Below are 16,876 nucleotides of genomic sequence, written 5' to 3'. Positions count from 1 at the left end.
CAGCTTGAATCAATGCAAGTACAGTCCGATCTCCCAACGCACCTCTCCTCTGCTCTGTTTACTTTTTTGTTAGGTGCATTTCCCACTTGTTACTAAAATTACATTATCTTGATACACACCCAAATATTCAGAATTAGGGCATAAAATTTGATACATTATATGCTGGAATGTGAAAGGTACACCACAGGCACCATATGATAGCCTAACAAATTCGAACAAACCATCCAAGGTGACAAACAAAGCTTTTTTTCACAGCTATATTCTTTGGGAGGCACCTGCCAATGTCCCTTAATCAAATCCAAAGCAGAGATATATAGGACACTTTACCAAACTTTTTCAACAACTCTTCAACATGTGCCATTAGGTGCACATCAAATTTAAAAAAATGTATCCAGTTGTGTAAAATCTAAACAGAACCATATGGACCTGTCTGGTTATGGAACTAATACCACTGGGTTACACTATTTACTTTTCCTTTCCAGAATTACATCTAATTTGAGCATTTGTTTTACTTCTTACCATGCTACTTCTCTTTTACATTACATGATTATGCTCTGCCAAATTAGTCTTCCCAAACAGAGATGGAAAGACATCTTTGTTCCCTTTCATTAGAGAAATCAACTCCTGTTTCTGTGTGTCAGTTCTTTAGCAACTTCTTCAAAAGATTGACATTTAGTATTTGAACCAGCTTGTGATATTGTGGTATTCTAACTATATAATTTACATGATTTGTTTGTTCTTCAATCATGACCAGACTCTGTCATTTTGTCAGAAACCTATGAAGATCAGTTGCAACCAGAACAAGCATATGATCACCTTTGGGAAATTTATGATGCTTGCACTTTCTATCATACAAATTGTTTCTATGCTTCTTGTTGACATTGCAGATGTTCCATTGCAATCAAAGAAAATGTAGATTTTTTTCTTGTAAAAAGGTAGCTGCAGGGTGGTGTGCAAAATCGCATATCTCATTCTAGCAGAAACATTTAAAACCCAGCCAGGGTAGAGAACTGAATTTACAGTAAGTTGCTGAGCTTGAAGTTTTCTGCTAACGTGAGATGTGTGAATTTGTGCACCGGCCTGCAGCTGATCACACAATGTCAAACTGCTACCTGTCTGAAAGTGTGTTTTCTCCGGGAAACAAAAATACAGTTCTTCAGACTTTCTGAAAACATATTTTCGGCTTGTCATTATTGGTAATTGAGTGTATGGGCACAAATTATAAAATTATCCATTTAAAATTAAATCTTCATCAGAATAAAGTGTGTAGACAGTGAAGGGGTCTGAATACTTTCTGAATCCACTGTAGCACTTAAGGATGATGATCACTATGACAGGCACTACATGAAGCAATGACTATAATACGATTCTCTAATCAGCTTAACCCAAGTTTTGGTTCTTTTCAATTAATACATTTGTTTGTGTCACTTTTTTCTTATTTAAAACGTGGCAACAATTTTTAAAAGCAAGCCAAAATAGTATCAAATGTACCATTATGGGTTGTAGTTTCAGTCACAGTTTATTTGTTGGTTAAAGAGCAATCATAATTAAAATCTATTGGAAGGTAGAGCCTTATCTTTTACTCTTGTTAACACTGTTTACACAAAAAACAATTCCACAGAACATGAAGTACACAACATCCACTCAGTTTAAACAGACTATAGTAATAGCACATGTGAACCACTGACCAGAAACTAAAAATTAGTTAGAAATGTTACTGAAACCTGCACAATAATTAACAAAAGCTTTGTCCTGGTTGTTCTCTGTCCTAGAGGATGAGTTTCATGTTATAAATCTTTTTCATTATTACTTTTTGTAAGGACTAAATTTTCATCTTCTTCATGTTAAGTACACTATCATGCCCATGTGCGCATTGAGAAAGGCATAAGTTTTACAATCATAGGAGATCGAATTGGTCAGAACTTGTTTCTATTTTGAGTAGAATTGATATGATTGGTGATTAAGTGTAGTGCACTGATATACAGCTATTATAAAAAAGAATTATGTGCAGCAGTGTAACATCTGAATAAACTTACTGAATTACATTTTTAAGTATGGAACAATCCAATTTTTAAAACTACGATTGGACACCTATATTGGAGCTAAAATATTAGACTGTCCTGGGAAATGTAGAACATTACTTTAGGCATGCCACTTTCCCGAATTTCATTCATTTTGTGAAACTATGTTCCTCAATACATGGTTGTGTGGAGTGCAAGTTTATTCTGGCAGCATCTGGTACTATCCTAGTACCAATCCTAAATCCTATCACAGTGTACACAATCAGACGCAATAACACTATCATGTGCCACTCCAATTTGTAATTAACATCACCTGTATGTATCTGGGATATCAGAGAATACTCAGAAAACACCAAAGCAAGATTGGCTTGTTGGGATACACAGTGAACATGAGTAATAGTGCTACCTCAAGGCCAGTTTTCAGTCATTTTTAACTGAGTTATTTCAGTCTACTTTAGTGAATCAATCTGTTCGTTCATTAGGTTTAAACAATTCCCATACTGTTTAGTCTGAACAAGATCACAACTCTGGAACAAATGAAAGCAAAAGCAACCAAATAAACATAATGTATTAAGCGATTTATGAATGCCAACCTACAGTAAGGTGCTCTACAAATTAGTTTAGTGTTTTTTTTTGCCATAATCACTCAGCTGTACAGTAATACTGGGATGTAAAGCAACTTGTTCAGGGTCACAGGGGGAGTTGGTGGTAATGACTAAATTGATATCCTTATGTTTTAGCGTCAAAGGGAGCAACAGTGCCCATTAAAAACAAACACTAGTGTGCCACTGCAGTACATCCATGGTTTCTAGGCATAAACATTCCATTTGGAAAGCATATGTTCTAGTGCCACGTTAATGTTTGATATAAATCTATATTACATCTTATGTTCCAATCTACAGCTGAATATGCAACTGAAGAAGCACAAAAATTCAATACTAAAATAAACCATATATTGTACTGTATGTTTCTATTCTGCAACACACAATCTTGGATGACTTTATAGGCAGTATGGTCTACTACGTAAATGATTGGACTATAAATCAAAAAGATACACTTTAATTCTTCACTATTAAATCACCATGTGATCATCTGCATGTTGTTTAACTAGCTAGATATTTGGAACAAAAATTGCACCTACTCATTGCAACACTTTAAGGTGCTCACTAAAGTAATATCTTATTATTTTCTCTTGAACTGAAATCTTTCTTTTTCATCTTTACTTTTACAACTATCTTCCTTGCCCTCTTGTGAGTTGCACATAAGATGGACAAGCATCCCGGCCAGGAACCAGGAAAATTCCTTACCCAGATTAGAGGCCCCAAGGGAACATAAAGGCATCCCGGCCAAGGGAGGAAAAGAGGTTGCACCTGGACTAGGCAGCCCTAAGAGATGGATGGGCATCCCAACCAGAACCGATGGTTCCTTACTCAGGCAGGAAGCCCCAAATAAAGGGAAGCCCCACGAGAAAAGCAGAGTACAGGTATTGTCTCTGGGGGATGTTTAATCCCCCCAGGCGCTAGATGGTAGCACCTATTTGGGAACCAGCAGAAAATACCTGGAGCACAATCCTGCTGATGTAAGTGGGTGCCACAAGGGGGCGCTGCAGGGAGATGTGCTCCCCAGAATATCAGGCTTTCCTATGACCTGGAAGTACTTCCACCGGGCAGTAGTCCTGGCACCAGAGGTACTCCCAGGTCCTCAGTAAAAGGGACCACACTCCTTTATCCAGGCCATAATGCAACGCTCAACTGGAGGATGGCAGTGTGGTGGAAAGAGGTGAGTTAATCGTGAGAGAGAAAACCTGTTCTTGTGCTACTTTTGTGGAGGTATTGTGGTGAATAAAACACATCCTTTATTTGAACCCAGGATTCTGTGTGTGTTTGTATTGGGGTTTGGGGCTCACTGATGTCTTGGTTTCCATCACAAATGTTTGAGGTAACATTTCAGAATAGGGGCTTTAAGGGCTACCTAGAGTGTATCAGTTATTGCACATTAGTATGCACTTTCTACTTTCATCCTCAAATGTTTCCCAGTATGAAAATGTGACTTAATCTGACACTGTTGAATTGATGGTGTGGATTGTGTGTACAGCAATTAGACTTTTTGCAGACCTTGTAGTTATACTGGAATTGCTTAGTCTTTTGCATAAGTTGCTGCAGGAGTGGGTGTGGCTCATTATCCAACTCCACCCTTCCTCCTCCTCCTCTCTCTCTTGCTCTCTCTCTCTTGCACTCACTTCAGTTTCTAATAACAATATCTGCTGCAGCAGGCCCTGCCAATTGCCCTGGGCAAGCATCCAAATGGTTTTATTCTCTAGACTTAATTGCTGAGCAGCTCCTGTCATTTCTCAGTGATGACGTGAAGGAGTGATGGGCACCTCTCTGTGTACAGAGGCACAGATCCGGCGGGCAAATTCTCTTCTGCACAGGAAGGGAACAGGCAATTGAATAAAAGCTGCTCGCATGCAGCAAGTCGCGTGATGTCTGGTATTAGTCACGAATATGGCTTGTTATTTTAGGCTTATTTTTATATCCCTTTCATTTTAACCAAAAAACATATAAGAATTGAAGTTCTTCAAGTACAGTATGATTATTTTGTAACTGGGAGGTAAAAGAACCAAAAGCTGTATTTTATTTCCGCTGTTCCTGCTGCCAGGGATTGCTAGCAGGCTACATGACCCATCCTCCTTCCTGCTCAGCCTCTCACTGCCTGCGTGTATTCATTCTAACCATGACCCCCCTACCTCGTGTTGTCTTTGGCAAGTACCCTGCTTCCAACTGTTCAGCATCTGCATTAGGTAGATGACACATGACCACAACTGTGCAAGAATTCATGACAGGAAACAAACTTATGCTTCCTGAGGTCAAATGTTAGGGTGGGCTCAGGCCCATCCTTACCCAATGAAGGCACAGAGGCAGACAGGAAAACAAACGAATCACACAGAAATCCCTAGTTGCTGACAAAGCTCTCCCCATTTAATTAACCAGTGGAAAGTTCACCAGAATCACCCATCACAGCACTTCTTTTGCAGCCTGAGCTTCAGAATTGTCATAACCCAAATATCTTTAAAACCCCACCCTGTTTTTTCTTAAAAAGATGCCTTTAAAAATGTAATCATCATAAGACCAATGCATAGAGCGCAAAGCGGAATTTGTTTGTAATCTACTGCAAGCAGATTTTGGATGTGGTTTTTGGTGTAAATTGTCCTCCCGATGCTTTTATCCAACAGCACAGAACTGAAATGAGCAAGTCACAAAATTGGTGGATATTAAGTTTTTAAATTTTGTGAATTTCCCCTTGGGATTAATAAAGTATCTATCTATCTAAATCTTATTTTTTAATGACAGACTTTTTTTAGCTGTGTAGTCTGATCCTGTTAGATTTCATTTAGCATTCTGATGTGATTTTATTCTGGCAACTTTGCTGTCTCTGAGGCACACCCATTCCTATGTTTGTTGCTAAATGAACTCCACTTCATTACCTGACTTTGTTAGATATCAGTTGTCTGTAGCTTTGCCACTTAGTGTTCAGATCCTATCATATCTGCAGCAATATCATATACTTTGTAAACTAGGTCCCTCGTATATCAGATACTATAATTCTTTAAAGCACAAATGTTGTCACATATCACTTATCTACACTTTTGATATTTTGTAGTCTGATTGTATCAAATCTCCAAGTCCTGCAACTAGTCATGGACTTTATGGTTTTTAAGTTTCAGCTGCTCTGTTCTCTTAAAATCTGATAATGTCAAGAAATAGCTATCTAATGCATTGCCATTTTGGAGTCTAATCCTATAACATTTCCAGGATCTGCAATTAAATTTTAAAATTTGCACTCTATAGCAATATTTCTTTGTAGTCTGATCTTGCAAGATATTAGATACCTGCAGCTATGCCATTTTGTTGTCTGATCCTATCAAATTTCCAAGGCCTTTAGCTATTTGGTACACTTTGCAGACTAGAACATTCAGATGTTAATTGTCATGCTCTTTTACTGTCATCTCTTATCATATTTCATATTTTAATGGCTTTGCCAGGTTGGACTTTGAAACATCCTTCCAGATTTTTTTTTTTGTTTTGGGATCTAACCTTGTCAGATAGCAGAAGTTAGCAGCTGCCTTGCATTAAAGTCTGATGTTATCAGATAATCAGATACCTACAGATCTGTAACCTTAGAGTCTGAGGTTGTTAGATCCCTGGAGCTTGTGATGGTTCCATTTACTTTTTTGTCTGATCCTGGTAGATCTCCCCCAGTAGATTTTCATCCACTCATGTAGTGTGAAGTCTGTAGCCGTCTACCTGACAGACTGACTCAGTCAAATCCTCAAATCCTCGATGTTAAGGTGTTTATAAAGTCTAATCTTTTCAAACACCTTCAGTCTGTGTGTTTTCTACAAATATGCTGATGCCACCACAATTGTTAAAGCCAGTAGCTTCACAAGACAGTTGTTCAATCCTTCAAAGCCTGATCTTGTCACATATCACCCATGTGAAGATTTCCATTTTGTGGACTAATCGTATTACATTTCTAACTCTTGCAACTATAATGCACACTTTATAGCACTGGACTTTCAGATCTCAATTGTCGTTATTCCTTAAGTCTCATCTTGCCATATCTCAGAGGTATATGGCTTTGTAAGATAGAAGTCTGATCCTGTCACATCAATGAAAGCTGCACTGGTGCCTTTTTGTTGTTTGATCCTGGTATGAACTAATACTCTAATGTGATCTAAAACCTGGAGCTTTATATTTCTAAGGCTCACTCAGTCAGATGTTGTTTATTAAATCCCTTCATTGTCTGATCCTGTGAGATATCAATTAAGTGCAGATCCATCATTTTCTAAACTGTTGTTATTAAATTTCTAAGCACTGCAGATTGCTGTATTTTGTATGAGTAATTCCAGACCTCACATTCTACACTTGTTATATTCTTATACACTGGAAACTGACCTTGGCAGATCTCTGAAACGAGAGTCTGTTCCACTCTATCGTCTAATGTTATCAGATAAACAGATACTGTAACTACTAATCTGCCACCAAGAACTTTGATCTTGACAGCTCTGTAGAACCTACAACATACTTGGGTGTCTAATGCTGACAGATTCCATCTAGCATTGTGATTCTGTCTAAAGTGTTCTTTGAGGCTGATTTCATCTGATCTTTGTTGCTACGTTAATTTTAATTCTAAGTTAGTCAGATATTGGTTTTCCAGCAGTTTTGCCATTTTGTCATCTGGTAGTATCAAATTTGCTCTTGGACCTCAGTTACGGTTCTCTTTCATTGCCTTATCTTACCAATACTCAGATATTTATTGCTTTGCTAGTTTAGAGTTTTAAAATTCCTTTTAAACCTAATGCATCTTCAACTTTAGTACATTGGAATCTAATCTCAATATGTAGTCTGATTTTATCAGATAATCACCGTACCTCAGCGTTGCCACTTTGCAGTTTGATTGTATCAGATCTCTAGGGCCTTTGATGGTGCAATACACTTTGTTGACTGGTCCTAACAGATTTCGTTTAGCACTCTGATGTGAGGTGAATCTTGTGACTATATACCTTTTGAGCTGACCAAGTCACTTCTTTGTTGCTCTATTAATACACAGTTTGAAGTTATCAAATATCTATGCCAGGATGCAGTTTGGAAATACTTACAAAACTGTAGACACCTGAATTGTTACAACAAGTCAATCTGCACCTGGCAGACGGCAGAGGCTGGCATCTGTTCCACTTTGTGGTCTACCCCTTTAACGTCTAACGAGTGCACAATAGTCCAATTTTTACATTGATCCTGTTAGATCCCAGGGGAGATGTACTACAGATACAAGAGGATGGTGTCCTGATACACTAATATATGAGTTGGATTCTCAGGAATTTAAAATGCCTTCAGCCTTATGATTATGGAACTTAGCCCTGGCAGTAACCCAGTAGGACAACAGGCTGTAGTTGCATTTGGCATACAACAGTTTCACTTTCCTTATAATTTTACTTACTCAGAACCCTTATTTTCACCCCAAACTCACCCCTTTTCAGTATAATGCTGTCATGTGGCAGCCTGCCTCCAGTTTCAAGGGTGGAGCAATTCCAACGCTGATCTCTTAGCTGGTGTTGGCACTCATGTATTGCAATCTGGATGCCTTGGATTGCAGAGGCAGTCACGTCAGGGCTCCGCACACAAAGTCTCATTTGCCGCTTACTGAGTCCAGGCAGTGTCAAGCACACTGTGTTGGGTGTCAGCACTGGGTCACCTGGCAGCTTCAAACCCAAAATGTCATTGCAGAGCACTCTGAAAGAGCAAGAATAGAAGCAGTGTTGTTGGAATATGGTGTTAGATACTGTTGTATAATAACTGTCATCTGTACAGATGCACCAGCACATAACCATAAAAGAAGCATTCATTCTGCCAAATGCAGCACACGTATTTTTATAATACTTTAACAAAAAAACGGATGGCTATCAATCCCTGTATGCCAATTGCACTTTAATTGACCATTTATCTATGTAGCACTATGAATTTACATTTGGTATGCAGTTTATGCGCTAAATATGTTTTAGTGCTACATATAAAACAATAACTGCAAAAGAACTGCCAAATGCTTAGGAACTGTATTGGATTTAATTACACTTTTCATCTTTCTTACCTACCTTACCTTACAGATGCTAATTCTGCTCCCAGGTCTTAAAGGCAATCTCCTCTTGTACATGATAGCTTTTCATTTTATCCTTTGTTTTAGTGTCATGTGCACTTCCAAGTACTGAAATTATTCACATTTAAATGAATTGCCTTATTGTCATTATAGCAAAATCAAAAGTGGTAAAATAAACACTTGATTGTTTAAGTAAGGGAACAATCATTATTAATGCAACAGTTTATGTGTAGTACTGCTGACTCTGCTGTGCACCTTGTTTTTTTTATAATTCATATTGTGTTGGCTTTGCTTTGCATAATTCACATGATGCTTCTCTTTGTGAAAAAAAACTTTAAGATTCATTAATCGCTCTGCTTAATGATGTCTTGAAGGTTAATGAGTTATGGTTCAGAAACGTCAAAATAATTTAGGAGTGGAGAAAACCCAGCATTATTTAGGAGTATTATTGCAATAAACTGTAAACACTTTATTTCTGTATTAGCTATACTGTCATACTGGAGCAAACACTTGACATTCTCAGATTGGGGTAAAATACAGGAATGCAGGCTTTGGACAGAGACATTTGAGAAATACATTTAATATGTAGTGACCTGAACAGCAAATTAGATTTGTAAAAGAATATAAGTAAGTTTTTAAGTAAGTATTTACAGTGTGTGCCAGTTGTGACACATTTTCAGGTGTGTTGGTGATTTGGCATAAAGTGGCACCTCTGGCAGACAAAGAAATCAGCCCAGATTTTATGAACCACAAACTGCTAGGTTGGTTAAATCAAGAAAGTAGATGAATACTGTCAGTTTCTTTTTAGTGACCTTATAGCACTGGATACATGTTAAGTGAACAAGTGTAATAAAATTATGGTAAGGAACTATTGTTTACTGAACATTCATGTTATTAGCAGCAGTATAACACTGATTATGTGTAGTTTTGTTGAGGTATTATAGCATTTAACTGTTTTAGCAATTCAGATATTAGAATGCAGAGGCTTCATTAAATGCCAATAAAAACACATTAAAACAATAGTAAAATTAAACAAATAATAATACGACGATAACTTAATAAACTCTTAATGTTGTAATATAAAATTCTCCTTCGTTTTCTTTTTAGATAGATAGATAGATAGATAGATAGATAGATAGATAGATAGATAGATAGATAGATAGATAGATAGATAGATAGATTGCAAATACGGTACTAATAGATGGAGTAACACTGGATTGCACATTTAAGATGATCGGAACCAGTATACTCCACTATTAACGTGTAAATCTATTTCTGCTTGTCTGTTTAAATCGATCAGTTAAAAGATGTGTTGCCTTGTTTTGAAATAATCCCATCCATTGGATAAAGTAGTAATTCTTATTCGACACTATCCCAAAAAATTGAAGGAGTACTGTACTGTCCTTTGCAGAAGCCGCACCGGGTGGTCTTCCGTGGGGTTGCAGGTCACAAGTTGGCCTGATTATCCGGTTCTGATGAAGTCATGTGCACGAATTTGTTCTGACATGCTTTCTTTAAAGTGCCCAAGTTGTTTTCGTCCTTTTATTCCTGGGGGCAGTTTCTTCTTCAAACTTAAGGGGCTAGGCTGCTTATCCGAAATTATATATTGAGCGTTAAATACCAGTCCTATCAGAAAAGTTGAACTAAACAACTAGCTATTACGACAGGTGCCTGCGGCAAAAGACAAAGAAAGAAAGAAAGAAAGAAAGAAAGAAAGAAAGAAAGAAAGAAAGAAAGAAAAAGAAAATGGGAGCAACATCTGAGGTTTCAAAAGAAGGAAAAATGACTAATTATGCGAATTCTCGCGTCATATCCCTCAATGCTTTCACTGGCAATCGCACAAAGAAACGTTGGTGTATTTTCACTCTGTTATATACACTTGTATGCAGCGCCGTCCTTATTCGTGTGCCACTTATCGTTCATCCCTTCTTTACTTTTGTCTTTCAATATCTACGTCTACAGTGATGTACTCACTGATATTTTGCACCTGTTTACAAGCGATACCTTGCAATTTGTATTCTATTCTGCGCACCTGTTGTGAATTCAGAATATATATATATATATATATATATATATATATATATATATATATATATATATATATATATATATATATATATATATATATATATATATATATATATACTATAAAGTATGTCGTGGATAATAGTCGTCCAATGTTATTCTGTTATTCTCAGCAGGTCCCATTGTTTTCCGCTACTTCGCACTCCACGCCTTACTTTCCTACTCGCAGTGTTTGACAGTCGCTTATAATGCTAACCTTGCACTTATGCCTGGCCACTCTCATATTGCAATCTGACATACCCTCATATACTCTCTTTGTAAATTAATTTGTTTGAAATTATTATTTATTAGCTGGTTAATATAACAGGAATTTAATACTGAAAAGGCATGTATGTGTATATATACAATGCTTATTTCATTATTAAACTCCTGTTGTCAACGGTATTTTTAGACACGAACTGAGTGCCTAGAGTCAGACATCTCATACACTTAACTCTCGTCACTTTTATGCTCATATTCACTTTCAATTGCATTCTTTCCGATATTCCACTTTCTTGTCTCCCTTTGCGTCCCCCACCCCCACCTCCTTCCCTTTTACCACCCCCGACCGCACGTTGCTCTCATTATCCCCATACACTTACGTGGAGACAGGTGAAAGGAGGACCGCCGCCAGGATCAATGCGCCGCAGCAGCAGCTCCTGTTGGGAATTTCCATTTCAGTAACTGCGAGTCCCAGCGTGACATGAAAGAAAAGCCGCTCCTGGATTGAACCGTTGATGGTGCACCACCGTTGAGGAATATTGCGTGGGATGAGTTGAAGCTCTGTAGGGAGGGGGTCTAAGGGAAAGTACTGCGGGGTGGGAATGGGGGGGCTTTTTAAAAAGATGCCACCACAGGAGTCACGGACGATGCGTCGGGGTTCTCTTTATAAGTTTATTAACTCACCAACAACTCGATTGTCGCTGAAGTGTGGATCGGATCCACTCTCAACTAAACAAATAAAGCTTTCTGGCTGAGGATGCAAGGGTCCAGGAAGAGTGTCTGTAACAACTGCTGGAAGAACTGGCGTGGAAAGGGGAGCAGGGGCGGACTCCCCTGGGGTTCCAGTTGGGACAGCCAGCACCCTCGCCCTGTGATCGCTCATTTCCAGGCCCTCAGAGCTCTTTCTGCATTCATGTGGCGAGATGAAAAAAGAGGGAATAAAGCCAAGCCAAAGAAAACCAAACAAAACAAAACAGATCACAAGACCCCCAAACCGCAAAGCTGAAGAGCAGCGGCGTGAATGTCTGGAGAGCCGGCGGCAGCCGGCGAGCGTGTGTCCCTCCGGCGCCCCAACAAAGCCCACTGTCATCTGCTGCCTCTGCTCATTGACGCCTCATTTCACTGCGCCTCGCTTTTATCTCACAGTGCGTTTGCATCATCCGCCGCTTTTTCCAGGAGGTTCGACAGTTTTGTGCAGTCCTCTTCCCTGTTATATAAATGTCTTCAACAATTCAGGAGTCACAGTAGGTTTTTGCACACTTGCTAAATTACGCTTTTAACCCGAATCGCATCTTTAACTGTTGCGTAACGTGACTCGACACGCACACACAAAAACACACTACGCTGCACCTTTCGCTCCCACTTGCTAGAGCAGATCTGCCCGACACAAGACAACGCTTCTGACAATATTCTAGCACCTCCCTTCCTGCCCTGTCCAAACAGCCCTCTTTTGCGTGGCGAGCTCTTTTTCTCCGCCGGGATTTGTATCTGAGGTGTATCATAAAAAAAGAGCAGCTAAGGGGTTTGGATATCTTATTACTATTAATGTAACGTTTCATCTTTCCTAAATAGGGATCAGAACCCTCACCAAACAGTACAAACATTTAATGGGTCCTCAACTCTTCTGAGGAATTCATTTTTGTTCTTATGTCATTGTTAAACTAAATAGTTTTCCCGAAAAAATACAAAGAGAGAAAAGTACTTTTGCAGCTTACATTTACAGGCAAGTTTTTTAACAACACTTACTTATATTTTTAAATTTCATTTGCAACATCAGAAAGTCTGTGAATAAAAAAGGCAGCATACATGTTGCTCCAATGGTCAAAGTGATTTATTCTGTCATGGGGTTGACATTTGGTCCATTTTTTAAACTAAATTATACCTAGCATTTATATGCTCTGAAGAGGTTGTCTTCTGACATTAATCAGTACCTGTCATCGAAAAAGCACTGCATTCCAATTAATCAATCAAGCAAGCATCAGTATTATCGAAAGCTTTTTGCAAGGCAAATGATGATATATTTTAAACACCACAAAGTGCAAACCCAACTCTAGACAAAAAAAGAAATAGATGATTTACCAAATTAGAATAATAAAGCATACCAGACAGGCTACTCTTACTTTAAACAACTGATCATTTACAGCTTTGGTGCCAAGCACCCTCTCCCACAACACATCCTACTCCTCATCATGCATTCTCTTATTACACATCAGATGGACTAAAATCTGGAATGATCTGTCAGTATAAGAGGTGGCCCCTCCTGCATCAAGACATTCTTATTACTTATCGATTCATATTTTGTAAAGACTGTAATTGTAGCTATCATAACTACCTTGTGTTTATAACTTATTCAAATTCGCTTTCTCCACTCTCCCGTGTGCATTGGTTTTTTGCATGCACTATTAATTTTAACAAATATTCTGCTTGGCATTAGACAAAATGTCATAATTAATGCTAGAAATGGCATAATCTATAAAATAAAAACTCTTCACTTATTTTAAACTAATTTAAGGAAAGTTGGTTTCACTAACCCAGGTCCTCCCTGTGTGGAGTTTGCATGTTCTCCCCGTGTCAGCGTGGGTTTCCTCCCACAGTCCAAAGACATGTAGGTCAGGTGCAATGGCAATTCTAAATTGTCCCTGGTGTGTGTGTGTGTGTGTGTGTACATGCCCTGCGGTGGGCTGGCCCTGCCTGGGGTTTGTTTCCTGCCTTGCACCCTCGTGACCCTGTAGTTAAGATATAGCAAGTTGAATAATGGATGGATGGATGGTTTCACTAAAATATATTACTAAATATCCATGAAATTGTCTGAGGGCAGCTGGTTTATGTACGCCAGACAGTGACACTCAGTTTTCACAAAGGCAGTAAGCCCTTGGTGATTTATGTTCTTCAAAACTCACATCAGTTGGAGTTTTTATTTTTCTCTTCTCTTATATGTTCCCATGAATCACACAGTGTTCAAAAGTTTATATACATATGAATATTAACCTGTCCATCTTTACACCCTTTATTTATTGTGTATTAATTAATTAAAAGAAGTATGGTAGAGAGTAATTGAGCATATCATACATAATACTGTATTTCATTTTAAATCTACATCTTGCTGTACATTAGTCATAGGGAGCTAGACAGCATCATGTGCAAGGCTGGAAACAACTTCACTGGGCATATTCATACATGCACTCCTGTGAATATCGAAATTAAATTCAAAGGAGAGCAATAAATCCATCCTTACGAATGTGGAGATTGATCTCAGACACATCCAGTGCCATTAGTTCAATTTTTTGGGCCTGTTTGTTCACAGTGTGTATATGCTCCCCATGTCTGCTTAGGTTTTCCTCTGGGTATTCATTTTGCTCGTAAAAGACTTGCATGTCAGGTCAGTTGGAGAGTCCAAAATTATATTTTACGTATGAATGTTACATGTGCCCTGCAAAGGACTGGTACTCTGTCCAAGGTTGTCTCCCATTTTAAATTAAGTGCTGCAATAATACACTTCAGCTTCCCTAGCAAAGATGTTGAATTGGTTAAAGTGGATTTGAGAATGCATTTATGCATCTCACTTTTCTTCTCTTTTTTATAATGCTTGTATTTTTAATGTAACATAAAATGACATTCAAAAATCCACTTAATCTAGTACAGGGTAGAAGCGGGCCAGTGTCTGCTTAGACAGCATCAGGCACCAGGCCCAAACCAACCATAGAGAAAGAACCAGTCTATTGCGGAGCCCAGTTACAAGCACTCATAAAAGCCCAGTCTGGAATTAGCCATTAAAGTGGCATGTTTAACATTTAACAACTTTGGGGAGGAGGGAGGATAATCAGAGTACCAGAAGCAAAATCCATGCAGACATGGCGACAACATAAAAACTCAGTGCAAACAGTGACTGTGCATGGATTTGAATCCAGTATGCTGGGCCTGTACGGTAACAGCACTAACCATTGAACATATGTTGCATTCTCATTCTTTTTTTTGATAACATGAGAAAACTGTTTGAATGTGATAATCTGTGATGCTCTTTGAGACACGCTACTTGAGATGGGTGTGATTTATTGCAGGAGACAGATTTTCATTTTTAAATGCTCTCTGTGAGTCATAATGTGTTCCATTAATTTGCTGTGGTTAGATGTGCGCATGTTATGAAGGGTGTCACACTACATGAATTTGAGTCTTAGATCATGTCACACTTACCAATTAGAGCTGCTGGGTCTCATTTCCTTAAAATAGTCAGATTATGTGACTAGGAATTAAAGGGGATGACAGATTACACGATTGCTTCTTCTACACAGTTTCAGTTTTCCTATTGTGCTGTAAAAGTTTTGTGAAGGTGACAGATATTGGTAGCCAATCAAGAAGGAACACTGTACTGCCATTGTTGTCTGTGCTTTCCTGTAAAAGAAGAAACAAAAAGAAAAAAATATATCATAAAAGCCAGAGAAGACCACAGGGTTTTATACATTTCACTTTCGGCTGAGAACTCATTGGTTGTAAACTTTTGCACACACAAGCCATTTGATTTTGTTGTGGCTACTTGCAGAGCACTTTGATAGAGTAGCTGGTAATGTGAAACTACACAGCCAGCAGTCATGAGTGCAAAGCCACAACTTTCGACTCACCATGACCAAGAAAATTAAACTGTAACACTGGTAAATCATGGAGTAATTAAATGGGTTAGTATGTTCTGTTGTTAATGCAATACACAAGAATCTCCTTGCATCCTCTGTTATCAGTTATGTTAATAATAATTCTGCTGGAATTATTCTGTTGTGAAATGTTATGATATCTAGGACACAACATAAGGAAGCACATGAAATATATTTTACAGAAATTAATTTCTCATAAATGGAGTGTGTCAGATCTGAACTAAGACAGTGCACTGTAGTTTAGTTAAAAATGTTGCTGCATCACAGTACCTGTGGCTTCTCATGTATGGAGCCTGTGGATTCTCCCTGTGCCTGTGTCTTCTGGTACTTCAGTTGCCACACATTAAAGGTGTGCTTTTTGGGTTAGTATGCAGCATTTAATTCTGCAAATAAAGTATGAGTAAACATGGATGTGTACATGAGTTTCCATTAAATGAACTGTCATCCTATTTGGCTTTAGGTTCTGCAGTGACAGGCCTCAAAATATGTGCACTCCTCTAACATACCTGCTGTGTTTACACAATGGATGAGTGGACATGCTGTCAAGACATTTGACTTTCATAAATTTCCCTAGTATGTGAATTGTATTTATGTGATGACTAGGATAAGTTGACCTTCGTTCAGGGTTTGTTACTACCTTGTTTCCATCAGTGCTACAATAAGATTCTTCCCACCATAATTCATGAAACAGTGGCGATCGGATGTGATAATCATATCAGCAAAAAAAATGTGTTGGTTTTACCTCTGGGGCTGATTTCAAACTAACATCATATACAAGTATCCATGCTAATCCTGTCACAACATCATTATTCTGTTGCTGTCATAGTACCAGTCCTCTCATCACTATTACATTTTAGCCTCCAGGACTCTTTCAAAACTTTACATGTAACATATAACCATTTATCTTTGACTTCCACCAAATGGAAGTGTAAAGCTGATTTATGAGCTTGGAGATGTGATAGTTTAAAAAAGAATCCATATTAAAGACTGTTTTAAAATTAATGGGGATGTTAGGTGGGCCACAAATGCTCAGTGCAAGGTCTTTCCCTGCTGAAACAGCTCAAAATAATAATGATGAAAGACTGGTAATCACCCATCTTGCTTTCCACCATGGGATATTAACAAAAAGAGGACTACCTGGCCCTGAAGATACAGTTGTTCGCAGCAAGTTCATTCCTGCATCTGCTCTTGCCAGGAGGGACTGCCAAATGTGTGTCAGTTACCTATTTCTTTTTTAGATTGTGCGTTTATTTAGTTTAAAGATACAAAATGCAT

The 16,876-nt window shown here is 38.3% G+C and overlaps 1 protein-coding gene across 1 annotated transcript in view; it reads right to left on the bottom strand.

The window, feature by feature from the left end:
* Positions 1-12,355, bottom strand: part of wnt10b (wingless-type MMTV integration site family, member 10b) — a 30,832-nt gene extending 18,477 nt beyond the window's left edge. Inside the window, exons 1-2 of the mRNA XM_039747242.1 lie at positions 11,339-12,355; positions 8,049-8,311 (exon numbers count right to left, since the gene is read on the bottom strand). Coding sequence (XP_039603176.1) covers positions 8,049-8,311; positions 11,339-11,412 — 337 coding nt within the window. The 5' untranslated portion in view covers positions 11,413-12,355. The remainder of the gene's footprint in view (positions 1-8,048; positions 8,312-11,338) is intronic.
* Positions 12,356-16,876: the final 4,521 nt, after the last annotated feature.

This window comes from Polypterus senegalus, chromosome 3 (assembly GCF_016835505.1).
Source record: "Polypterus senegalus isolate Bchr_013 chromosome 3, ASM1683550v1, whole genome shotgun sequence".
Lineage (NCBI taxonomy): Eukaryota > Metazoa > Chordata > Cladistia > Polypteriformes > Polypteridae > Polypterus > Polypterus senegalus.
The sequence above is the reverse complement of the archived record's forward strand: the minus strand, read 5'-3'. Positions and strand labels throughout refer to the sequence as shown.